This window comes from Dama dama, chromosome 13 (genome assembly GCF_033118175.1).
Source record: "Dama dama isolate Ldn47 chromosome 13, ASM3311817v1, whole genome shotgun sequence".
Lineage (NCBI taxonomy): Eukaryota > Metazoa > Chordata > Mammalia > Artiodactyla > Cervidae > Dama > Dama dama.
Window position 1 is genome coordinate 62,634,333 of NC_083693.1, and position 26,313 is coordinate 62,660,645.

The following is a 26,313-nucleotide window of genomic DNA, read 5'->3' on the forward strand; positions in this document are numbered from 1 at the left end:
AGCACTTATCCGGGAAACAGACTACCTAGAAGCTTCTTCTGGCGCGGAAGCAACAAACTCGCCCCTCCACCCGGCCCGCAGAGCCCCCACCCCTACTCTAGTCCGAGTATCAGCTCCCTCTGGAAATCGAGTGATGACGGGGTGGGAAAGCCAACCCCCACCAGCTCGGTACCCGCCCCCCACGCCCAGCGACTCCGCAGAGCCGGAGCGTCTCGGCCGCAGCCCCGCCCCTGCGGCGCCAGTGCTCCGCCCCCTGACAGGCAGCAGCCAATGAGCGGCTTCTGCTGCCGGCCTTTAAGAACGGCGCGCACTCTCCCCGCAGCGGACGCGGCCGGCCTAGCGCGCCAACGGAGTTTCCATGGAGACCGAGGCTGGGCCCGGGCAGCCTCGCGGCGTTGCCATGGAGACAAGTCCCGGGCTAGGGCTCCGCAGCCCCGGCTCTCCGCCGGCTCAGAACCCCGCGGAGCCGCTGCGCGAGGCCGGAGCCGTGGTGGCGGCGGCACGCTGGGACCTGCGGAAGCACTCTTTGCTCATCGTGATCGGCGATATCGCTACAGAGAGTCAGCTGAGGGCCGTTCGGGCCCACCTTGAACAAGGTGAGCTGCTGCTGTCCTGGCTGCGCTCCGGACATCCTCCATCCCGTGCTTCTCTGCCGTCTGCATCCCCTATCCCTAGTGTGCATTTCCTGAAATCTGCGCGCCCTGTTAATCGGAATCATCAGCCCCTGTCACCTGCATCTTCTATGTCACGCGTTCGTATCCTCCCAAACTGCAAACATCTCACAACTCCATCCTTCCCTCACACCCCACGGCGTTCCGCAATCTCCCTGAGGCAGGGGTGGGGGTAAGGGTGGGGGAGCTGGCACTGCCTGAGTGGGGATGCCCTCTGGTTATACCCCTGTTCCCCGCAGTGTCTTGGGCCAGAGGTCCTGAAAGTCCTCACCATCCCCTGAAGGGTCCATGTCCCTACCTTAGTTTCTTCTTTAGGGTTCCTGAACAGGCACAGTATGCTTTCTGAACGCTGCAGACAGATCTCAAATATCCCAGTGCTAGCGGCCAATCTGAAAGAGTGACCTTCGTGGCCACAAGCTCTTCAGCCCTGCACTGCCTGTGGCGCAGTGCTGCGCAGCCACCTGCGGGTGGAAGCAAGCCACGGAGGAGTGGCAGCGAGGAGGGGGCCACAGGAGGAAAGTCCAGGATCCTGCTTACCTGTATTGGGAAGGCAGCCCCTAGTATCTGGGAATGGGCCCTTGGGTGTCACTTCTATCACAGTTGGGCAACTCTGCAAGAAAATTCCTACATACAAATTCACCAATGACCAAATTTAGCCTAAACTCTGCCCTCCTTCCCCTAGCTCAAGCAAAGTCCAAGAAAGGTACAGGATGGGAGCTAGACATAGGACTGGCCACCTTTCGTAAATACATTAGTGAGGCTGATCATGGCAACTATCCTTATCCCCTCCCTTTCCTTACCCCTTCTGTGAGCTTGGAAATGCTCCCCAAAGGCCAGTCCCTCTGACCTTATCTAGGTCCCTCTTTGTTTCTTTTTCTCTCACAGGCATTCTCTCCTGGAACATTGATTTATCATCCATTGACTTGAACCAACAATTGAGACTCTTCATTACCCGGCACCTAGCTCACTTCTCTTCAGAGGTCAAAGGTTAGGACTAGTGTCATTTGTCTCAGTGCTGTGGGTGAGGGATGGTCACAGAAGAGCAGAGGTCCAGTCTCTCTGGCAGAACTGATCTTGTGGGAAGTTTGGGTTGGGGAGAAGGGAGGGGCTCCTGAGGGGAATGCTGTAGGGCTCCATAGAGATCTCCACATACCCAGGTCACTTCACAGACAAACGGTATGATGGTGGAGAAACCCTGGAGAATGTAATTTCTACCTGAGAAGGGGGTGGTTTATGGACAGCCAACGTGCACTAAGGGAATGAGGTACCTCTTGAGTGATTAATCATCTCCTATGTAAAAGTTCACTCTCATTTTTGTGTTCCCCTTTCTGTATGCTCTGGGCTCCTTGCTTCCCTTTACAGAGACCCTTGAATTCCCCCACTCACCTTTCCAGATCCTTGCTTAGCACTCTCCCTCAGGCTGCATAGCCTATCCTCCAGCCTCTAGGGTTTCTGGTTCCTCCTTTGGCTCAGTCAGCAGATGTTCAGAACAGAGCAGAAACCTTGACCCAAAGGCTGATGAGCACCATTAAATGCAAAGTGGAAGCAGGGTTTCCTGGATTCACTGCTGAAAGAGCTAGCCATAGTTTGAGATTTGGCTCTGAGATTAAAGTTTGCAGGATGCAGTTTCCCATTCTGCTGTGTGGGAGAAATGGTCAGGAATTTGAGAAAAGTAACATTTTAGAAGCTATTATTCCATGACAGTATCCATGGGAAGACTTGCAGAAAGCTCTACATCCCTTTATAAAAATGCTTGGGCATCTGGTCATGCTATTGGTAAATGTCGGCAAACCAATTCATACACCAGTGTCTCTATGGAATATAAATCCACCCAATTCAACAGTCCTTACCATCAAATGACTGAATTCGTATCTTATGCAGATGATTCTCAATTATCCATTATATTAGGCAGTCACTTCCCCTTCTTTTTCTGCTCCTCCTGCTAACTGCCACATCATTGGTCATTGCCCTGATCACCTATTCCTCTAGAGCTGCTCCTGGAGAGAGAAGACAAGTTTAATGTGACTAATGCTATATTATCTTAAAACTATGTCCAACATTTCAAAAATGTGAGGCTGGCATCTTCTCGATGTGACTGGCTTCCTATGAAGCTAATCAGTCACTGTTTTGAGACTTCCTTCTGTTTAGTATACTTATGTCACGGCTTTCTCCATTAGCTCTAACGATTTGAAAATTGACAGTTTTACCATTTTATTAATCCTAGGAGCTTTGGTGCAAGGCTGGAGAAAGGGATGACAGCAGATGAAATTAATGACTCAATTGAATTTTGGGAAGTATCTGCTGATGTTATTAATTCACGCTGAATTCTTGAACCTTGTCTTGGACATGGGTGTAAGAGAAGAATGCTTTCTGGAATGATGTAAGAATGAACAGAACTTGAACCAAAAAACTTAGCCATTCTTCAGATGAAGATTTGGGGATGCTTGGGAAAATACTTACAGGGAGATGCACAGTTCCTCTCAGGGACCTCTCAGACTGATACACAAACACCTACCAGGTCTTTTCAATCAAAGACTTTTACCATGGTGTCCTCAAGGGGCTTACGGCAATTATACCCAATATCAGGGCTTACTTCTGAATTTTTTTAGGCTTGGACATTTTTCATGGTGGCCTGTTTATGTCCCTGGAGAATAGTGGATAATTTCCTGGAAAAACCCACATGGCTCAAGACAGCCACAGCCCCACCCCTACTGGCTCCTCTTTCAGCTGTCCCCACAAACAACAGTCAGCCCAGAGCAGCTGCAGACACTGCCCCTCCCTTCAGCTTCCATTAGTAGGGAAGCCAAGGGAACCAGGCTGCTGGGATGAACTCCATGGCATATGCTAGTACCTTAGGATTTTATCTTTTCTGCCCACCCCACAGGCTGGGCCACCATCTCTCTCACCTCTCCTCAAGCCCTAGGGAGAGTACAGTCATTCCTGTCACCACCCCTTACACACACACACACACACACACACACACTACACACACACTACACACACACGTAGGGAGAGTACAATCATTCCTGCCACCACCCCTTACACACACACACACACACACACACACTACACACACACACACACACACACACACACACACACACACACACACGACCCTTTGATGGAGAGTCAGTGGCCCAGCTCCTTCTAGTGGTCAAATGTGGTAAAGGCTTTCCAAGGTGAATTTTGCACCACTTTGGTCTCCAATGGTGACTTGGAGGCTTCCTTTCTAACTCCTGCAAAAGAAAAAAAAACAACTCTGGAGTTTCCAAGCATTTTAAAGCAAACCCAAAAACAATTAAAACAGTGGGAAACTGAGCTTAAATAACACTGTGACACTACTTCTACTATTGAACACATATAGGAAAGGAAGAGGGTTTCATAATTTATAATTCATGATTGATATTCTGGGACTAAAAAAGACACAGGCTGAAGGACCAGTTTGGAAGCCTTCTGTCTGATGCTGCATCACCACTGATGTGCTCAGAAAGTGCTAGTACTGTTACTTCTGCAAACATGACTATTCTGAATTAATACAGCAGCTCATTGGCCCCTAGAACTGGGGTTTGCACTGCTGTCAGAAATGGGAAAGGAGGGACCTGAACAGTATGTGAAGTCCCTTCTGACAGGCACTTTGAGTCATGGCTTTACCTGGGAGCTAAGTTACTCTAGAGTTGAGATAGTCTGGTTTAGGAGTTCCTCATTACCTAGGTGACCTCTCATAAATCTTCCACAAGAGGGAGACAGACTTCTAGTGGCATTTGTGCATTATGGGTTTATGGTTCTAGGAATGAAGCACTTTTTCATCTTTTAATGTCATTTACTCCTTGTGGCGTTATTAGAGGATGGTACTAATATTATACTCATTTTGTAATTCAGGGAGTAATCTTTCAGAAATCTTACGTGGCTTGTTTAAAAACATGATTAGTAAAATAGCAGAGTCAGATCTCAGATCCAGGACTTCTGATCTCTTTGTGTCTGAGCTCAGGCCTCTCTTCCTTGGCTTCTCACCATTTCATTGCAGCAGAGCCAAGGAACACAGCGGATGGAGGTGTGGTTGTGGTGGGTAGGCTGTTCAGAGGGTGAGGGCTGAAGGAAAACTCCATTGTGAGTTGGAACCTTGCCCAGGGTGTGGCCCTTGGGGGGTGACAGCTGAGAATAAGGGTGGGCTCTGCAATGGTCTGGGAAATGTTATTTTGTTCTCAAACCACATGTCTACTCAAGTTTCCCTCTTAGCACACTCCAGAGAGCTCTAGAAAGCAGGGAGGAGAGAGAAGGTTCGAGGTGGGAGAAAATAACTATGAAGTTGCAGAAAGGAAGTGTCTTCCTTTTGTGATGCTCGGAACTCAGCCTGGTTTGTATTGTACGTCTCTGCAGATGGCCTCCTCTATCCAAATGGGGCTGTTGCCATGTTACTGCTTTGCATCCCCGGATCTGAGCAAAGATTCCTCCCCCTCTTTAGTCCCCCCCCCCCCCACACTGGTGACTCAGCTCCTCCTCTCCTCACAGTTTACGGGGGATGGGGATACTGAGAGCAGAGACTATTTTGGCTTCTCCGACCTTCAAAAAGCAGCTCTTGGCAGCCAGGGGCAAGGGTGGAGCCGGTGCTGGGGTAAGAGTGGGTGGATGTCAATGGGAGGAAGCAGTAGGAATTGCCCGGGACTGGGGAGGGTTGATGGGAGGGAAGAGGGCAGGGAAGGACCCTGCGGGAACTTGAGCATCAGTGGTTGGAACTCAGTGCTAGAGCTCCCTAGGTCCTCTCTTTTGGTCCTAGAGCACGTGTCACCAAATCTGAGACAGAAGAAGAGACTAAGGGCAACAGGACCAATGTTAAAAGGATTAAGACCCTATAAAATGAAGACATCAGAGAGACAGCAAAGTACAGAGACAAGAACAGGGACCCAACACCCTACAAAGTCATTATAAGATCTTTTTAGTCCAAAGGGTACTTTATGTGACATTTAATAATTGGTCTATAGAAAGAAACTCTTATAGGCCTGGGGCCCTGCTGATCTTCCTTCATCCCTTTAACTATTTCACTGAAAGGTAGAATGTGCCCTGAAACTTCAGAAAATGCCTCTTCATACCCAGAGAACAAGAATTCCAAATATCAGTGCCTGTGTGGTTGCAGTGCTGTGCTGCATTGGCACAGAATTGTAGGCAGTCTTAGGGCCCCTGTGCCCCACCCCAGACAGGCTAGAGATGGACTAGGGACTGTGTGTCCACTCCAGAATTTCAAACTACCCCCCAACTTAAAATGACTTCTTTCTGCCACATTCCCTCCCCGCATGTCTACAGCTGTGGCTCAGAAGACAGCAGAGCTCAGCGCAACTGCCTCCTTTCTGTCATCCCTAGCCTTCTCAAGTAGTCCCTTCACTCCTACCCTAAGCTTTTAGGCCCCCAGCCTCTTTTGTCTCCTGCTCCTCCAGGAATTGAAGGTCATTCCCCCAGTCTGAGGGGAGAGGCAGCAGATGGTTCCTCAGAGAAAGGGGAGGGCCCAACCTTCTATATCCCCTGCAATGTGTAGTGCAGAGTTTGGGTCTTTGGCTGATGCTAAAAGAATGTATCTTAACTAAGCAGGGTTGGGGGAGAAGGACCCTGTAGGCCACTGGAGACCACCCTCACACTTTGAGCTGCTAGACGACTCCTCAGCCCCCAGCCAAGCAGAAGCACTAGAGCGCTGACACTGTGAAGGCAAAGAAACAGTTAAGTCTCTAGAGCCTCGTCATGGACCAGCCCCTCTTCCCCGCCCTGGCGCCGCCCTCACCATCAAGCGCCCCCCCCCCCCACCCCACTCCCACCCCAGTGCCGCAGACTCTTCTCTGAAGCTGCCGGCTGAGGCCGGAGCAGCAGCCTCCATGAGGGTCTCCCTCCTACATCCCCGGGTAAGAACCCAACCGGGCCAAAGGACTTGGCAAGGATCGTGGGGGATGCTGTGATGGGGAGGTGGGATGCGGGTAACGGGAAGGGAGTTGATAACCTAATCTGCTGTGTCTGGACCTAGCCTGGCGGGGGTGGGCAGGGTGGGCTGCGGAGAAGATGAACTGACTGTGGGGCCAGCCTGGACCCAGAACCAAGCGGAGGCCAGTGGGGCCGGCACTGTGACAAGCCACCGCGCGGACTGGGCTGAGCTGGGAGCAGCCGCCCAGGGGCAGCCGCAGAGGGCGGTGTCACCGGCTCTGCCCGGCGGCCTGGGGCGGCCTGGGGCTCGGACGGAGTTCGGGGCTGTGTCTCTGGTAGGGACAGAAGTATTAGAGAGAAAGGCGGATGTTGTGGGAATGCATCGAATGGGAGGGTCTCTGGGTGTCAGCTGCTGGATTGCTCAGCTGCTCCGATGCAGGGGGGTGAACGGGACCGCGAGTTTTTGCCAAGTAAGGGAAGGTGGGGGACAGTTTGGAAAAGAAGAGAGGAAAGGGTCGTTAAGACGTGGCACGCGCCTCCTCACAGACCAGCGGGTGTGCGGTGTGCTCCCCACACCCATTCCCGGCAACCAGCGAGCTTGAAACTTGGACTCGAAGCCCCCTCTTTCTGGCTGCCTCCGGGGATGGAGAGGCCGCCCAGGAGATGGGGAACGCTCGCTCCCCAGCAGCTGCCCCGCATTCCCAGTGCTGTCAACCCCGCCGGCTCCCAGTCACGGCCCCACCCCCAACCCCCATCTCCGCTTCTCTTCCCAAGATGGGGGCTCCGAACAGAGGAGCCCGTTTCTTCTCCCTCTCTGCGTCCCCCCCTTTCCCTCCCCACCCCCCATGCAGAGGCAGCCAAGAAAATGACTTGTCATGCTGGGGTGGGGGCGGGGGCGGAGCCGGAGCCGGAGCTCAGCGCGCACACTCACACACTGCGGCACACTGCAGCTGCCCGGCCCCCTCCCGCCGCCTCACTGCGGAGACACCTGCCCTCCCGGCCTCGCCGGCTCGGCTCCGCACCCGCAGCCACCCCCCGCCCCCCACTAGCCCTATCCCTGGCCTGGGGATGTGCCCCTGCCTCAAAGAAGTCCTCTCCGAAGAAAGCGGAAAAACAAGTCCGAGGGCTTCAGTGGGATTGCGAGGGGAGCAGAGGAGAGGCAGAGGGCTTCCTCCCTTCCTTCTTTTCGGGGAGGGGCGCGGGATAGAAACCACATAGTAGTGGCCAGTCACAGCCGGAGCGCCCAGGGGTGAGCCATAGGGTCTTACGCCAAGACCAGAATTGGTGATTATAAACCAGTCTAGGGGGCCGGGGTGGGGGCGATGGCAGACTGGGGGAACAGAGGTAGTGGAGAGAAAGCAAATTGGACTGTATCCCAGGATTTTTCCTTTTCTGATCCTCCTAACTTAGATGTGTTGACCTTGGGCGTTTGTGCTGGGGGCGAGGGAGGTTGTTGAACTGCCCTTCAAAATCTAAACTACTTTAGAGCTGCCTAGGGCTGGCTGCTCCCTGAACCTTTAAGTCCGTCATCCCTCACCTGTCCAAGCCTTGCCCCTGCGTGACTCCGAGGTGGTTCTCTTCCTCTGAACTGACCTCGAAGTGTCCCTCAATTCCCAAGTTAATAGAAGAGAACCCTTGAACTCCGCATGGGCCCCGCCCACCCTGCATGGGCCTTGGTCTTCTGACACCATCGGTAGTTCATTTCCCTGCAGCTGCCAGATCTGCCCGATCCTGGCACAATCGCTCTTCCGTTTAACAAAGGCCCTGGCCCCGGGGTCCTCTTGTCTGAGCCCCAGAAAGAGGAGAGAGTGCTGGGTCACAGAAGAGGGTCTGGGGGACAGGTTATGAGTCCTCCCACCAGAATCCTCCAGACAGCCCACGTCCACACCGACCACCTATTCAATTGGTGAGGGCAGGAGGAGCCAGGGCTGGCAGCACCCTTCTTCAGGATCTCCTCTCTAACCTGGCACTTTCTTTGCTGCATTGCTTGGTGTTTCATGTGAGTCTGGATAAGGGACATAGAGAGGGGATTTGAGGGTGTATTCTGTCCCCCCCACCCCACCCTCGTAGCCTGGGGAACACTCTGAACCTCTCCTATCTTAACTGTTTCTCTGTGCACCCCAGACTCCCCTCCCTATGACAGAAGGTCCATGGGAGAGGCGCAAGAATGAGAGGAGAAACTGTTGTCCTCTCGGAGAGGTCGGGTTGTGGAGAGTGAACCAGGAGCCTGGGGACGTGGAGCTGAGGTGGGAGACAGGGCGTGAAACCTTTAGTGGTGGGAACAGGATGACTGTGTGTGTTTGTAAGCACAGGCTCGGCCTCCGAGGAACCAGAAAACAGATTAAGTGGTCCTGTTTCTCCTCTGCATTGTAACTCCCTAGGGTTTAGATAGCTCAGACTGCTCTGAGTCCTTTGGAATGGGACTTCAGGCCTCGGATGGGAGTTTGAAAGGAGGATGAGTTCGTACCCACTGCCGTCTCCTTATTTCCAGGCACTCTGGCAAGAAAGCCCTGGGCAGAGGCAAGCTAGTGAGCAGAGAGCTGAGTGAGGATCAACGTCGCAGAAGCCCCTCCTCCAGCTGAGCCCCCCATCCCCAGGCAGCACCAGGAGCTTAGTGCTCCGGAGAGGGACAAAAGCTTCTTGTCAGCAGGGCAGCCTGAGGCGGGAGTTCCAGGCGGAGGGGGTGTAGATGAGGGGAGGGAGCAGACAGCCAGTGCGGGAGGAGGAAACCCTGGAAGGGAAGGGCTGCAGCCAGAGCCAGTCCCAAGACCTTACTCAGCAGGTTCCAAAATGGCTGGATCAAGGAGAGCCAGGCTACTCCTTCCCCCAGCCCCATTTTCTGATAGTGCAGTTTTTCCTCTCCTGCCCTACGCATGGCCTCTCGGCTTTAGTCTCTACCCACTTCCCTCAATACAAATTCCTGCATCTCTCCCTCAGGCCAGAGGACCCTCTGCCACCAGAGTGAGATCCTAGAGACCGTCATCCTCGTAAACCCCAGTGCCGACAGCATCAGCTCTGAGGTAAGGCCAGGGCCTGAGCCACACTGGGCCTGCTGAAAGCATCATAACCCACCCCCGCCAGTGCCAAGAACTCCCAGGCTTGGCTTTGAACCACGCTCTCTCTGCCATCTAAGCGGCCTCACAATCCCAGCCCCACCTGGAGGTGCCGAGGGGCTCCCAGTGGGTGGCATGTCCTTGCCTTACTGAGGGGGCCCTGGAACCTGCAGTGCCCTTTCCTAGGCTTCCTCCATCTGTGACCAGCCCTCTCCTTCTGCTGTAGGTTCACCACCTCCTCAGCAGCCCATCAGCTCACAAACTGCTGATCTTGAGTGGGCAGAGTTTAGAGCCTGGGGGAGACCTCATCCTACAGAGTGGCACTTACTCCTATCAAAACTTTGCCCAGGTCCTTCACAACCCAGAGGTGAGTCCTATGTCCCAGTGTCCAGGAGGAGCAGAACACAGGGTGGGACTAGATCTGTGGGGAGGGATCCAAGGAAGGGAAAATCCTATGGCCCTTGACCACCGGGGATGCTGGCAGAATGGTAGGAGATCACCTCGGAGAGAGAAGGAGACTAGCAGGTTGAATCTGAGCCGGGTTGAGACAACCCCAGTGACCTGATCAGGCCTTTTGTCTCCCATTCCTCCAGATTGCCCAACTGCTCAGCAACAAAGACCCTGGGATCCAGGCTTTCCTCACCGTGTCCTGCTTGGGGGAGGGCGACTGGAGCCACCTGGGGCTAGCTAGTTCCCAGGAGACCCTGCACCTCCGGCTAAACCCTGAGCCCACACTGCCCACCATGGACGGCGTGGCTGAATTCTCCGAGTATGTCTCTGAGACCGTGGACGTGCCGTCCCCCTTCGACCTACTGGAGCCCCCCACCTCAGGGGGCTTCCTCAAGCTCTCCAAGCCTTGCTGCTACATCTTCCCCGGCGGCCGAGGGGACTCGGCCCTCTTTGCCGTGAATGGTTTCAACATCCTGGTGGACGGTGGCTCTGACCGCAAGTCTTGCTTCTGGAAGCTGGTGCGGCACCTGGACCGCATCGACTCGGTGCTGCTCACCCACATCGGGGCCGACAACCTGCCAGGCATCAATGGGCTTCTGCAGCGCAAAGTGGCAGAACTGGAGGAGGAGCAGTCCCAGGGCTCCAGCAGCTACAGCGACTGGGTGAAGAACCTCATCTCCCCCGAGCTGGGGGTTGTCTTCTTCAACGTGCCCGATAAGCTGCGGCTGCCGGATGCCTCGCGGAAGGCCAAGCGCAGCATTGAGGAGGCCTGCCTCACTCTGCAGCACTTAAACCGCCTGGGCATCCACGCTGAGCCACTGTACCGCGTGGTCAGCAACACCATAGAGCCTCTCACCCTCTTCCACAAGATGGGTGTGGGCCGCCTGGACATGTACGTCCTCAACCCTGTCAAGGACAGCAAGGAGATGCAGTTCCTCATGCAAAAGTGGGCGGGCAACAGTAAAGCCAAGACAGGCATTGTGCTGGCTAACGGGAAGGAGGCTGAGATCTCGGTGCCCTACCTGACCTCTATCACCGCTCTGGTGGTCTGGTTGCCAGCCAACCCCACTGAGAAGATCGTGCGCGTCCTTTTCCCAGGGAATGCCCCCCAGAACAAGATCTTGGAGGGCCTGGAAAAGCTTCGACACCTGGACTTCCTGCGCTACCCCGTGGCCACACAGAAGGACCTGGCCACTGGGGCTGTGCCTGCCAACCTCAAACCCAGCAAAATCAAACAGCGGGCTGACAGCAAAGAGAGCCTCAAGGCCACGACCAAGACACCTGTGGGAAAACTGGCCAAACGGGAGGAGGTGGCCGAAGAGGGAGCCAAGGAGGCTCGCTCAGAACTGGCCAAAGAGTTAGCCAAGACAGAAAAGAAGGCAAAAGAGTCATCTGAGAAGCCCCCAGAGAAGCCCGCCAAGCCTGAGAGGGTGAAGACAGAGTCAAGCGAGGCACTGAAGGCAGAGAAGCGAAAGCTGATCAAAGACAAAGTGGGGAAGAAGCACCCGAAAGAAAAGATATCAAAGCTGGAAGAGAAAAAAGACAAAGAGAAAAAAGAGATCAAAAAGGAGAGGAAGGAGCTCAAGAAGGATGAAGGAAGAAAGGAGGAAAAGAAGGATGCCAAGAAGGAGGAGAAGAAGAAAGACACCAAACCTGAGGTCAAAAAGATTTCCAAGCCAGACCTGAAGCCCTTTACCCCTGAGGTGCGGAAGACCCTCTACAAAGCCAAGGCCCCCGGCAGAGTCAAGACAGACAAGAGCCGGGCTACCCGTGGGGACAAGGAGCTGTCCTCTGAGCCCCGGACACCCCCGGCCCAGAAGGGGGCTGCACCCCTCCCAACAAGGGAGCTGGCCTTGTCTTCACCAGAGGACCTCACACAGGACTTTGAGGAGTTGAAACGTGAGGAGAGGGAGTTGCTGACCGAACAAAGGGACACAAGACTAGGCGAGAAACCGCTCCCCCCGGACACTGCCGAGGAGGGACTCCCGAGCACAGCGGCCCTGGTGGCACCACCCTCTGTCCCTGGGCCGGAAGCAGAAGCGCCTGTGGTGAAGGAGAAAGAGGTTGTCCCAGACGTCCCTGAGGAACGAGGCGGCAAGGACAGAGGCCCGGACTCTGGGGCAGAAACAGAGGAAGAGAAAGAAACCTGGGAGGAAAAGAAGCCAAAGGAAGCCGAGGGGGTCCCTGACGGAACAGAAGCCCGAGAGGAAAGTGAACCTGAGGTAAAGGAAGATGTGATAGAGAAGGCCGAGTTAGAGGAGATGGAGGAGCTGCCCCCTTCCGATGAGGAGGAAGAGGAGGAGACAAAGGCGGAGGGTTTTTACCAAAAGCACATACAAGAAGCCTTGAAGGTGATGCCAAGGGCCAAGGAGGCTCTCGGCGGCCGGGAACCGGGACTCCAAGGCAAGGCCCCGGAGAAGGAGACCTCGTCATTCCTGAGCAGCCTGGCCACCCCGGCAGGAGCCACCGAGCACGTGTCTTACATCCAGGACGAGACGATCCCTGGCTACTCCGAGACCGAGCAGACCATCTCCGATGAAGAGATCCACGACGAGCCCGAGGAGCGCGCAGCCCCACCTAGGTTTCCGATAGGAACCTATGACCTCCCTGGGCCTGAAGGTCCCGGCCCCTTTGAGGCCAGCCAGCCTGCTGACAGCGCTGTTCCCGCCACCGCCAGCAAGGCCTACGGAGCACCCGAGACGGAACTCACCTACCCCCCCAACATGGTGGCCGCCCCTCTGGCGGAAGAGGAGCACGTGTCCTCGGCCACCTCGATCACCGAGTGTGACAAGCTCTCTTCCTTTGCTACGTCCGTGGCCGAGGACCAGTCCGTGGCTTCACTCACGGCCCCACAGACAGAGGAGACAGGCAAGAGCTCCCTGCTGCTTGACACAGTCACGAGCATCCCCTCATCCCGCACTGAAGCCACTCAGGGCCTGGACTACGTGCCATCGGCCGGCACCATCTCACCCACCTCCTCGCTGGAAGAAGACAAAGGCTTCAAGTCACCACCCTATGACGACTTCTCTGTGACCGGGGAGTCAGAGAAGAGAGGAGAGATGGTAGGGAGAGGCTTGTCTGGAGAGAGGGCCGTGGAGGAGGAAGAGGAGGAGGAGACCGCCAACATACAGATGTCAGAGAAACTGCATGGTCAGTATGGACCCCCGATGTTTGCCGCCCCTGGGCATGCCCTCCACCCAGGGGAACCAGCCCTTGGAGAGGCGGAGGAGCGCTGCCTCAGCCCGGATGACAGCACAGTGAAGATGGCCTCTCCGCCACCGTCTGGCCCACCCAGTGCCACCCACACGCCCTTTCATCAGTCCCCAGTGGAGGAAAAGTCTGAGCCCCAAGACTTTCAGGAAGCAGACTCCTGGGGAGACACTAAGAGTATCCCAGGTGTGGGCAAGGAAGTTGCTGCAGAGGAGGCCGCCAAGCCAGGGCCTGACAAGGGTACACTGGAGGAGGAAGGGAAGGCGCCTCCTCCCACGAGCCCCCAGGCCCAGGAGGCACCCATCAGCCTAGCAGGGGGACAGCCCGGCCGCACCATCCAGCTGCTGCCAGAACAGGACAAAGCCATCGTCCTCGAGACTGTGGAGGCAGGAGAGCCCGCAGGCCCGGTTCCAGAAACAGAAGCCCTACCCGGAGACTTCAGAACCTCACTCCAAGAACTTGGAGAACCTCAGAAAGAGGAGGTGCTCCAAATTCCTGACCGAGGCCTCTCCCCTGAAGAGGCAGAGTCCCTCTCTGTCCTCAGCGTGGTCTCCCCAGACACTGCCAAAAAGCAAGACACCACCCCGAGGTCTCCCTGTGGCCTGATGGAGCAGCGCCTCCACACAGACCTATGGCCGCAGGGATCTCCAGAAGACACCCGGTCACTGTCTCTCTCAGAGGAGAGTCCCAGCAAGGAGACCTCGCTGGACATCTCTTCCAAGCAGCTGTCTCCAGAAAGCCTTGGCACCCTCCAGTTTGGGGAACTAAGCCTTGGAAAGGAAGAAAAAGGGCCTCTGATGCAGGCTGAGGACACCACTTGCCACCTAGCCCCTGTGTCTATTCCAGAAGCCCGGGCAGCCACAGTGTCACCTCCCACAGATGGGACCAGTGGATACTCCGCACGGGCAGACATCACAGATGAGAGCCCCGATGGAAAATTACCCGCCAGTTCCTTCTCTCCCACTGCGCTGCTAGGAGATGGGAGGCGCTCACCCGGAGTGATCACAAGCCTGGGTGAACACATTCTCACACCTGATAGCTCCCTCACCAAGAGCCCTGAGTCCTTGCCAAGCCCTGCCATGGAGGATATCGTCATGGAGTGGGAAGGCAAAGTTCCAAAGTTGAAAGACAGACCCTCAGAGCAGAAGGAAAAGGGACCTGAGCCCACAGATGAAGTCCTTCAGCAGCAGGACAAAACCCTGGAGCAGAGGGACACTGTAATGGAGCAGAGGGACACAGCCATCTGTCAGAAAGATGAGATTCTGGAAGAGAAGGACAAGGCTGGGGAAGCACAGGATCAGGCTGTGGAACAAAAAGGTAGAGACTCAGAATATAGGGAAACAGCCCCGGAACAGAAGGACCAAGCCCCAGAAGGAAAAGACAAAGACTTAGAACCTAAAGACAGAGGCTTAGAACACAGGGACATAGCCCCAGAACAGAAGGACCAGGCCCTGGAAGGAAAAGACAAAGATTCAGAGCCTAAAGACAGAGACTCAGAACACAGGGAAACAGCCCCGGAACAGAAGGACCAGGCCCCGGAAGGAAAAGACAAAGATTTAGAGCCTGAAGACAGAGGCTTAGAACACAGGGACACAGCCCCGGAACAGAAGGACCAGGCCCCGGAAGGAAAAGACAAAGACTTAGAACCTAAAGACAGAGACTTAGAAGCAAAAGACAAGGCCCTAGAACAGGAGGACAAGGTCCCAGAAGAGAAAGATAAAATCTTAGAACAAAAAATCAGAGACTTGGAACATAAAGACACAGTTCCAGAAGAAACAGTCCCTGCACTGAAGGGCAAGGCCTTAGAACAGAAAGATGAAGCCTCTGAACAGGACAAGGCCCCAGAAGAGAAGGACAAGGCCCAGAAGGACCAGGCCCCAGAACAGAAGGACCAGGACTTAGCACAAAAATACTGGGCCCTCGAACAGAAGGCTGAAGCTCTGGAACAAACCATTAAGGCCGCTGAACAAAAAGATAAGTTTCTGGAAGAGAAGGACAAAACTCAGGAGCAGGAGAGCCCTGTGCAGGAGGATAAAACCATGGCACCGAAGGAGAAGATCCTAGAGGAAAAATCTCCAGAAAAAGTCAAGGCTGTGGAACAGAAAGAAGAAGCTGTGCTGGAGAAGAGCAAAGCTCTGGGGCTGGAAGAGAGCCCAGTGCAGGAGGACAAGGCCCGGGAGCAGGAGGAGAAGTACCAGAAGGAGCAGGATGTGGTCCAGGAGTGGCGAGAAACATCTCCAAGCAGCAGCGAGCTGGCTGGAGAACAGAAGGAGCCTGCGCGGACATGGGAGGACACATCTCCTGAGCAGGAGGACACGTACTGGAGGGGCAGGGAGGATGTGGTCCTGGGGCAGGACACGTACTGGCAGGAGCTGAGCTGTGAGCGGAAGGTCTGGTTCCCTCATGAGCTGGGGGGCCCGGGGGCCCGGCCACGGTACACAGAAGAGCGGGAGAGCACCTTCCTCGATGAGGGGCCGGACGATGAGCAGGAAGTGCCCCCCTTGGAGCACACACCCCAGAGTCCCTGGGCCTCGGACTTCAAGGGCTTTCAGGAGCCCGCACCACAGAAGGGACTGGAGGTGGAGCGCTGGCTTGCAGAGTCACCAGTCGGGCTGCCACCGGAGGAAGAGGACAAGCTGACCCGCTCGCCCTTTGAGATCATCTCTCCTCCGGCCTCCCCGCCAGAGATGGCTGGACAGAGGGTTCTGCCAGCCCTGGGGCAAGAGAGCCCCATCCCAGATCCTAACCTCCTGCCACCCGTGAGGGATGAACCCACCACCCGCTCCTGGCTGGCTGACATCCCACCATGGGTGCCCAAGGACAGACCCCTGCCCCCTGCACCCCTCTCCCCTGCTCCCGCTCCCCCGACGCCTGCCCCAGAGCCACACACTCCTGCGCCCTTCTCCTGGGGCACAGCCGAGGGGGAGGGTGTGATGGCTGCAGTGCAGGAGGGGGCAGCCGAGCTGGAAGGCGGGCCGTACTCCCCGCTAGGGAAGGACTACCGCAAGGCCGAGGGGGAAAGGGAAGAAGAAGCGGGGGTTCCTGACCACAGCCCCCGGAGCTCACAGGTCCCCAAGGCCAGCGAGAGCCATGCCTCTGAGGAGCCCGAGCAGACCGAGCCAGAGCAGAGAGAGCCCACTCCCTATCCGGACGAGCGGAGCTTCCAGTACGCAGACATCTACGAGCAGATGATGCTCACGGGGCTGGGCCCCGCCTGCCCCACTAGAGAGCCTCCGCTTGGAGCCGCTGGGGACTGGCCCCCCCACATCTCAACCAAGGAGGAAGCTGCTGGCCGAGACACGCCTGCAGAGAAGGAGCTTTCATCTCCTGTCTCACCCCATAGCCTCCAATTCGACACTCCAGCCTTCAGCTATGCAGCTCTGGCGGGACCCACTGTGCCCCCCAGGCAGGAGCCTGAGCCGGAGCCGGGCATGCACCCCAGCCTCACCCCACCTGCGGTACCCCCCCGTGCTCCTATCCCCCAGAGCCAAGGCCCAAGCCCGCCGCTGAATGGTCACATCCTGAGCTGCAGCCCAGATCGGAGAACCCCCTCCCCCAAGGAACCAGGCCGTGGTCCCTGGGATGACAGCCCGAGTGATTCGGAGCTGGAGAAGGGGGCTCGGGAGCAACCCGAAAAAGAGGCCCAGTCCCCAAGTCCCCCGTACCCCACGCCTGCTGGCCCCTCCGCCTTGTGGCCCGAAAGCGAGGCACGTACCAGCCCTTCCTCAGACTCACACCTGGGTCCTGCGCGACCCAGCCTGGACTTCCCTGCGTCAGCCTTTGGCTTCTCCTCACTGCAGCCGGCGCCTCCACAGCTGCCCTCCCCAGCGGAACCCCGCTCGGCACCCTGTGGGTCGCTTGCCTTCTCTGGGGACCGGGCTTTGGCTCTGGCTCCAGGACCCCCCGCCAGAGCCCGGCATGATGAGTACCTCGAAGTGACCAAGGCCCCCAGCCTGGACTCTTCACTGCCCCAGCTTCCGTCTCCCGGATCTCCCGGCGCCCCTCTCCTCTCCAGTCTGCCGAGGCCCGCCTCTCCCGCCCTGTCTGAAGGCTCCTCCTCGGAGGCCACCACACCTGTGATTTCAAGCGTGGCTGAGCGCTTCCCTCCCGTTCTGGGAGCTGCAGAACCAGCGTCCAGACAGCTGGTCCCAGGAATGGAAGCTGCTGCCCATGGCCTCTGGGACCTCGCTCCTCTGAGCCCAGCACCTCCAGCGTCCCTGGACTTGGCCCCAGCTCCGGCTCCGAGCCTGCCCGGGGATATGGATGACGGCACCCTGCCCTGTCGCCTGGAGTGCTCGGGGGTGGCCGCCAAGAAGCCAAGCCCCTCCCAGGGTCCCTCCGAGGATGGTGCCACCAATGGTCCAACTGAAACCAGCCCCAAGCCCCCGGGCCCTGCCCCGGCCGAGGCTGAGGCCTGCCCTGCCTGGGAGCGTGGCGCCTGGCCTGAGGGAGCCGAGAGGAGCCCCCGGCCTGACACGCTGCTGTCCCCTGAGCAGCCGACGTGTCCTGGAGCAGCCCCTGGAGACCAGCCTAGAAGCAGCTCCCCGGAGACGGAGGCTGGGCCCCAGGGCTGTGCTGCTGAACCCCGGGCCCACCGCGGGGAGCTCTCCCTCTCCTTCCTGAACCCTCCTCTGCCTCGGTCCACGGATGACAGCGACCCCTCAACTGAGGAGGCGCGGCTGGTAGGGAGAGGGGGGCGGCGCCGGGCGGGAGCCCCAGGGGCCACAGGGGGCCCGTGCCCCATGGCAGATGAGACACCCCCAACGTCAGCCAGTGACTCAGGCTCCTCACAGTCAGATTCTGACGTTCCACCAGAAACTGAGGAGTGTCCATCCATCACGGCTGAGGCAGCCCTCGACTCAGATGAAGATGGGGACTTCCTGCCTGTGGACAAAGCTGGTGGGGTCAGTGGGACTCACCATCCCAGGCCCGGCCATGATCCGCCCCCGCTCCCCCAGCCAGACCCTCGGCCAGCCCCTCCCCGACCTGACGTGTGCATGGCTGACCCCGAGGGGCTCAGCTCGGAGTCTGGAAGGGTAGAGAGGCTACGGGAGAAGGAGAAGGCACAGGGGAGAGCTGGTCGCAGGGCCCCAAGCAGGGCCAAACCAGCGTCTCCTGCCCGCCGTCTGGATCTTCGGGGAAAACGCTCACCCACCCCTGGTAAAGGGACTGCAGATCGAGCCTCCCGGGTCCCACCCCGGCCACGCAGCACTCCAAGCCAGGTCACCCCAGCAGAGGAAAAGGATGGACACAGCCCCATGTCCAAAGGCTTAGTCAACGGACTCAAGGCAGGACCAAGTAAGTATAACGTGGAGAGTGGGAGACTGGTTTGGGTCTGGGTGTGGCTGGTCAGGGGCTCCAGTGGGAGGAAGGAAGACAGTTGCCAAAAGAATTCTCTCCCTCTACAATGAGTCCTGTGTTGTCTCTACAGCGGCCTTGGGTTCCAAGAGCGGCTCTGGTGCCCCTGTATATGTGGATCTTGCCTACATCCCGAATCACTGCAGCGGCAAGACTGCCGACCTTGACTTCTTCCGACGAGTGCGTGCATCCTACTATGTGGTCAGTGGGAACGACCCTGCCAACGGCGAGCCGAGCAGGGCTGTGCTGGATGCCCTGCTGGAGGGCAAGGCCCAGTGGGGGGAGAATCTTCAGGTGAGTGGCAGGGAACACCAGGGAGGCGGTCTGGTCCGAGTTTGCTCAGAGCAACAGTGAACACAGTCTCTGTTCCCGAAAGGAGGACGGAGCCTTTCCTCTGGTCCTTCCTGAACTATCAGGTGCCCATCCCCCGACCTCCCGTCCCTCCGCATTCTCACCTGAGGCTGTCTTGTCTCCTGCCCAGGTGACTCTGATCCCTACTCATGACACGGAGGTGACGCGTGAGTGGTACCAGCAGACCCATGAGCAGCAGCAGCAGCTGAACGTTCTAGTCCTGGCCAGCAGCAGCACCGTGGTCATGCAGGACGAGTCCTTCCCTGCCTGCAAGATTGAGTTCTGAAAGAGCGACTCTCCCTTCCCCGAGGATCCGCTCCCCCAGCTCCCCTAGATGATGGCAACTGCTGAGTCCTTTGGGGTTGAGGGACATGGGAGTTGGGGGAGGGGGTGGGGTGGACAGGATGTCTTGTGGGAACTTAGGCTGGGCTTAATGGGAGGGGTCATCCTTCCCCCTCATCCACATCTGAAAGGAGTCTCCAAACCAAAGGTAACCAGGATTAGGATAGGGAGAGGATGCAAAATTAGGGCATGAGGTCATCTGATGCCTGAGGACCCTCGAGTGACACCCTCTCTTAGCACTGCCCAGTGCTGGTGATGGAGTGGAGAGTGAGGATGGGCCTCAGCGAGCAGCCTCCTCCCTCACGGAGGGAGGTCATATCCCCAGCCCCAGGGATCTCTTAATCTATTTAATTTAGCATCCCACGGAAGAACTTCCAGTAGTAATTTATGTGACCTGGGGGCAGGATACTGTCAGTGAGGTGTTCAGAGCTGCACCCTTCGGTCCATCTCCCATTCCCTTCCCCGTCAGAGTCTGGGTTCCAGCAGGGATCTGGGGGAGGCCACTGCTACACTGTCCCACTGCTTCCCTCCATGTCTGAATGTCTCAATCCAAAACTTGAAGCTCTTTTTTAACCAACAGATTGGTGAGGAGAAGAAAGGAGCTTATCCTCCCAGCCCCTGCTTCATACCATTCACATCCCAGAGCCATGCCCAGACCAGGTCTGCTGGGCAACACAAAGGAGCAAGGAGAGCCCGGCCCCACTCGCGGAATCTTTCCAAGCTCCCTGATCTTAGGAGGTTTTCACCCGCCCATTCCAACTCTCCTGATCCCTTCTCATACCTGCTTGGCTTATCTGCATGTGGTCACCTGCTGTGGCCTGGTGTGTAATGGGTTAAAAGCCACTGCCTGACGTCCAAACACTTGACACCCCGGCAACGTGTGACTCCCCCAACATTCCATTCTGCCATCCTGCAGCTGAAGTGGGAACGCTGGCTGCCTTTCCAGCTCCACACTCTTGGACAGAGGATCTGGGAGGCGGAGGACTTGGGGATAAGGAGAGGGAGGAAGGAAAGAGGGAGAGGAAGCTGAGCTAAGGCTGAACTCTGACTGAGGGAGATGAAAACAGGCCGAAAATACCACCCTGGGAGAGGACCTCACCCCAAGCAAGCCAGTAAGAGCTCTGCCAGACTGCTGCGGGACTGAGAAATCCAGACGCTCCTGTCAGGACTCGGCTTCTCTGCCAAATGACTGTGTGGAAACCAAATCGAGCCGCCTGTGTTCTTCCAGCTCCCACTCTCCCATGCTGCTGTGTTCTGCTCCTCCCCACTCTTCCCTGCTCTAGTTCCCAGCTGCTGTAACGGAGCCGCCTCCAATTCTAACAATAAATCCAGTTCATTACAGATGCTCCAGTGAGGCTTAGGCTTTTTCTGACTCTACACATTGCTCAGTTGCTGGGCCCTGGCTTCTGCCTCTCTGCTTCTACCAGCGTTGTCATTTATCTCAGTGCCTTTGATGACTGGAGGCAGTTCCAAGAGCCAGGCAGGCCTAAGAATACAGGGTGGGTGAAGGGCGAAAAAGTTATGGGAAGCCAGGATAACTTCTAAAAACAGGTGAGAGTGCCCAAGGATGGGGAATAGGAACTGAGCGTAGGGACACATGTTTGGTTTGGGGGAGGGGAGAGAAGCTAGAGGGGGGTGGGGGTGAGGGCAGTGTCTCTGAAGAAGGGGAACTGCGTACCAAGGGGTCAAGAGCTTAGGGCTGAATAACTAGCATCAGATACCTTGCACAAAGTGAAGTGAAGTCGCTCAGTCGTGTCTGACTCTGCGACTTCATGGACTGTAGCCTACCAGGCTCCTCCGTCCATGGGATTCTCCAGGCAAGAATACTGGAGTGGGTTGCCATTTCCTCCTCCAGGGGATCTTCCCAACCCAGGGATCAAACCCGGTCTCCCACATTGCAGGCAGACGCTTTACCCGCTGAGCCACCAGGGAAGCCCGAGAACCTTGCACAGGAGAACATCAAAGAGGAAAGGAGTTGAGCGGGCTCCATGAGATCCAGAGCCTGTTGAGATTGTAAACAGCTTTTACCGGTGCAGTCAGGATTTCCAGCAAGTAAACTGTTGGATTTTCCCCTGCAGTGAAACCCTTTATAGTCCTGGGTATGTCAGGAGAGGCCACATTATAAGTGTGAATACATGGACACATGGGGAGGGGGAGATTCCAGCCTTCCTAGTGTTTCCGGCTCTCCCAGTGTAAAGACATGAAAGGAATAAGAAAGAGCATAACCCCTATATATCAACTCCTCCTGACACTCCCAAGCATCAGAGTTAAAATGAGAGTGATTCCAACAATCTGGTGAGAAGGCATTGTGCCTTTGGTGCTTCACAGAGATAGAACCTCTCTTCCTGGTAACATGACTTATTTAAGAAATTTTAGGATGGTGGGCTGGTGGCCATAAGGACTTCCTGGGATGCCTGATCTCCATATTTTTATAGCCCATTTCTGCTCAACTACAATGGCTTCTGACGGGTTCAGATTAATTCAGTCAACAGACATGCTTGATCTACATTCATAATCATTCTTGAATTCACAAGGACATCATCACCACCACTATGATTCTTATTATTTCTTATTTATTGAGCACTCATAATGTTCCAGCCCTCCCCTCCAACCTCTCCTACTCATCTCCATTCCCAACCCCAGGTCTTTGGGAAAAGCTTCATAATCACATCTGGCCCTAAAGACATAATAATATAAGGACAAATCTCTTGGGGACCCTGGAGTATTTGGTCTTTGGCCAGTCTGTCCCTGGCGTGACTACAGAAATATATATATATATAATCTTTGCTCATGTCTGTACAATATTGATCTCTGCTGATTGCTTAAAATAGAACCTGATTTTTCTCTACTACAACATCTCCTAAGCCATACAGCTTCTCAACAAAAGGAGGCCCAGCTTTACAGATTAGCCAAGAATCCCACAGCATTTTAAGTAGTTTACTCTGAAATTTTCACAGCAATCTAATACCTGTTTTTCCCTAGAGCTACTGCCCAGAGGAACAGGACTAGGGCCGAGAGGGCGGTTGGGGATGATAAGGAAACACCCGTAAGCCCAATCTAAAAATTAGTGGTCATGATGGATGTTTGTTGGGGAAAGGAGCTCTCTTTTCCCAGACATTTCAGACAGCCATCCTGGGCCCACCTGAGGATGCTAACAAAGACAAGTGTCCCCCAAGTGCACATATGGTCTAAGGGTACCTTGAAAAGTTGTGAATACTTCCCAGAAAAGTGGAGAACTTGGAGTCCCTTTTGCACCCATAGATGGTGTCTTCAGCAGTTAAGTGGTATTTCCTTTACCAGTCTTGGATTTCCTGGGATGATCAGAGAATGTTAGGTAATGATAGACCCGTCTAACCCTTGAAGGAAATCGTATTCAAGTCTGATGGCTGGGTGAGAAGTCAATGGCTGCTTTGAACATGAAATTGGCTCCTCCCCATGCCCAACCCTGGCACAGATGTGCTTCAATGCCAAAAGGACTGCTTCCTCAGACACCTCTGGTGACATTCAAGGCCTTAATGCTGGCAGGTGAGTTAGGCAACAGGACAAGTTGCTAGCTCAAATGGCTGGTATGGTGTGACACCACTAATGAGAAAATGATGACTCACACGTTGCTGGTGGAAGGGGGGCGTTCTGGTCAGGGGCTAGAGACTGGCTCTGAGGGTTTGCATTGCTAGGTGGACACTGGACTTGGGGAACATCCTCTCCAGATAGCTGGCCAATCAGCTCAGGGACCACATAGGACTGCTGCTGATTCACCCACTCTGAGACCTCCTGGGCCTGCAGGGCAACCTCCCCAGGGAACTCTAGAGGCGGGTTATCAACCTCAGGTGTGTCCTGAGACAACAAATTGATTGCAGAAGCCCCTTGGGTCAGCCTGCCAATGTCCACAGAGAATTCCTGGCATGATTGGCTGAGCTCCTCAGGGATCTCTTGGGTGGGCTTGCCAGCCTCCCCAAGGACTTCCTGGGCTGGGCCATCAACCCCTACAGGGAACCCATGGACCAGCCTGCCAGTCTCTACAGGGACCCTCTGGCATGGCTGGTTGACCTCCTCAGAGTTCTCCTGGCAAAGTTCGCAAGCTTCTTTGGAGACTTTCTGGTATAGCTGGCTGGCATCCTGGCATGGTTGGCTGATCTGAGGGACCTCCTGGCATGTCTGGTTAACATCGTCGCGGTTCTCCTCGCATAGTTGGCGGATGTCGGAGAGCTGCTGGCACGGCTGGCTGACCTCTTCAGGGATGTCCTGGCATGGCTGGCTGCTGTCAGGGGCCTCCTGACATGGCTGGCTGATTTCCTCAGCTACCTCCTGGCATGGCTGGTTGGTTTCTACAGGTGGTTCCTGTGGGGACTGGTTTTGTTCAAAAGGCTCTTGCTGCCCTTCTAAAGGCGGCTCTTGTGCGCCACTCCCAGGGGCCTCCTGGAGCAGCCTGAGGTCTTGATATCCTTCAGTCATGTGTGAGCTTAGGGAGGGCTGATCACTGAAGCCGAAAGGGCAGTTACCATCCACTGCAGTAGGGGAAGAAGGACCAGCACTGGAAACAGTGCTGGAAGGGCCACTGCTGTCTGCAAAGCAAAGCCAGAGACCAAGTCAGACAAGCTGGAAGCACAGGCTCTACCGCGTCTGTAGCTCAAGTGCCAGAACAGATGGTCTTTATTACTCATGTCTTGGGGAATGAGGGTCTGAATTCTTCCTAAGTTATGCAGAGACTCCTAAGTTAGCCTAACCCTGGAACTGTTGCTCTGGCCTAATGTGTACTACTGGCGTAACACTAAGATTTCAGAGTGAGTACTGAGGCCCAATTCATCCAGTTCTTTCATAAATGTATGCCCATTCCAACTCCAAATTCCCATGATCCCTCATTCCCTCTTCGGAAGCATATGAACACTTCATATCAGTGGTTCATAATTAGGGTTACATACCAAAATTATGGGAAATTTTAAAAAAATACATATTTCCAGGTTCTATCTTCAGAAATCATAATTCTGTAGTTTTTTTTTTTTTTTTTTTTAATTCTGTAGCTTTAGAGTAAAGGTGGGGGATGTTAAAACACTCTCAGTTAAATCTGACAAACATTTTTGGTTAAGAATTATTTCTTTAAAGCTTATTTTTGGGGCAGCTGTAATCATTGTTTACTACCCAAGGAACAAGTAAGCAGGAAAATGTAGAAAAACTTTGTGAATCAGAGCATTAGGAAGCAAAGTGATTTACTCAAAGATGGAAGACTGCCACAGAACAGCAGTTCTTAATTAACCTTTCTGGAGGTCACTGATTCCTTTGAAATTCTAATGAAAGTCATAGACTATGTTCCCAGAAAAATGTGCATGTGGATATCCTCGCTAATGTTTACATATCATTCCTAGAGTTCCTAGACTTTACCCTGAAATCCATCCATAGATCCAGGGTTAGGACCCTCCAAGTTTTGGGACACACAGTGTTCCAGGTTTATGGATATTATATACATATAAAATATAAACATGAATTTCCTAGATTCTGACAGTAGTCAAATGAAAGACTTAAGTCTTTAATTACACTGTGGGACAACTACTACCCCAACTTCTACTTCTTCATTGATCCTTACAGGGAACTAATTTACCTTTCCCTTTGTAAATATTTTATTTATTGACAGTACTGCAGCTTTATATTTAAACCACTCTAATATCAACAATGATAGATTTTGGAAATAAAGGACGCCTGAATATATTGCCATCAGGAGAACTGGGAGAGTTGGTAAGCCTGAGCCTGAAAACTCAATGATTCATTAGTCATTGAGTTTAAGGAATGCCAGCTATCTCTTTTCTGTAAAGGATCATAGGAGGCATGCTTCAAGCAGAAAAAAAAGAGGAATGTGGCTTGGGGTCAACAAGGCATATTTAGGGCAGATAGACCCCAAAGAAAATGTTTATAAGTGAACTACACATCTGATGCTGAGATTTTTTTAAAAAAGGAGAAAAAAGATGTAAGCTGAGTTCACCCAAGGATGATGAAGTAGTAGCCTTAATATTCAGCTAGTAGTTTGATTCAGACAAATCATAGAATTCAGACAGAAAACAGAAGTTGAAAAAAGGTAAGATTTCTAGGGCACAGAACCTATAAACACTACTGGACAGAGAAAAAGGCTTAATGGCAAGGTGAGTGTAGAATAATTTGAAATTCAGGGGAAGAATTCTTGCTGTCAGGAAGGAAAGTTTCTTCTGCATAAAGGGTGTCAGAAGCATAAAATTTTACAAGTCTACTCCAATGCTAAAATATGCATCTTTGCTCCAGTTCTATCCAAGTAAAATAATAAAAGCCATGTTTGATTTTAGATAGTCCCTGGAGGACTCTTCCACTGCCAGTGTCTCTGCCCCTAATCCCCCAGAGATCACCACTGGTCTCTCTCCCTACCTACAATTCCCCTAAGAATTCCTTGTGGTTCCACTGTTCACCCTGTTACCAGGGATAAATAGTGATAAGCTGAGATTATAAAGAAGAGATGGGAAAAAGCAACACCTGAACTTGAAATAAGAGACAACTGGAAAGGAGGGACATGTAGAAAGTAGTAGCTGATTCTAGTTCCTTTCTCCCAGCTTTTCTAAATATCCAGGGTCCCTCCCAAGTCACTTTTACTTGAGAAGGCTGTGGACAACCAAATGGGGATCTAAGGGGAACACAGCCTTCATCTTTTCTTCCCCAAAGGACCCCCTCGGCCACTATCATTTAGGAGCCCATCCAATGAGATAAAGAATCCACCTGCAATGCAGGAGACCTGGGTTCAACTCCTGGGTTGGGAAGATCTCCTGGAGAAGGGAAATGACTGCCCACCCCAGTGTTCTTGCCTGGTGAATTCCACAGACAGAGGAGTCTGGCAGGCTACAGTCCGTAGGTTGCAAAGAGTCAGACACAACTGAGCAACTAGCACTTTCACTTTCTTCCCAGTAAGACAGAGGAGATGTGGAGGACAGAGGCGATGGACGACAGAGACGAAACAGATGTGCCCT

General features: G+C 54.4%; 2 protein-coding genes and 1 long non-coding RNA gene across 7 annotated transcripts in view; 1 reads left to right on the plus strand and 2 right to left on the minus strand.

Moving 5' to 3' along the window:
• Positions 1-358: 358 nt before the first annotated feature.
• Positions 359-20,677, plus strand: MAP1A (microtubule associated protein 1A). The gene is made up of 7 exons (XM_061159256.1): positions 359-596; positions 1,557-1,658; positions 9,510-9,592; positions 9,852-9,992; positions 10,219-18,583; positions 18,717-18,937; positions 19,125-20,677. The coding sequence occupies exons 1-7, from the start codon at positions 359-361 to the stop codon at positions 19,278-19,280; spliced, it is 9,306 nt and encodes a 3,101-aa protein (XP_061015239.1). The 3' UTR covers positions 19,281-20,677.
• Positions 2,122-3,649, minus strand: LOC133068158 (uncharacterized). Its single transcript, XR_009695457.1, has 3 exons — positions 2,879-3,649; positions 2,522-2,668; positions 2,122-2,309 (listed from the first exon to the last, which is right to left on the minus strand). It is a non-coding gene; the product is annotated as an uncharacterized LOC133068158 (long non-coding RNA).
• A 1,215-nt stretch (positions 20,678-21,892) lies between the features above and the next one.
• Positions 21,893-26,313, minus strand: part of PPIP5K1 (diphosphoinositol pentakisphosphate kinase 1) — a 39,990-nt gene continuing 35,569 nt past the window's right edge. For all 5 annotated transcript variants that reach the window (XM_061159262.1, XM_061159261.1, XM_061159260.1 and 2 more), the window contains one exon: positions 21,893-23,898. In XM_061159262.1, coding sequence (XP_061015245.1) covers positions 22,919-23,898 — 980 coding nt within the window. In that variant the 3' untranslated portion in view covers positions 21,893-22,918. The remainder of the gene's footprint in view (positions 23,899-26,313) is intronic.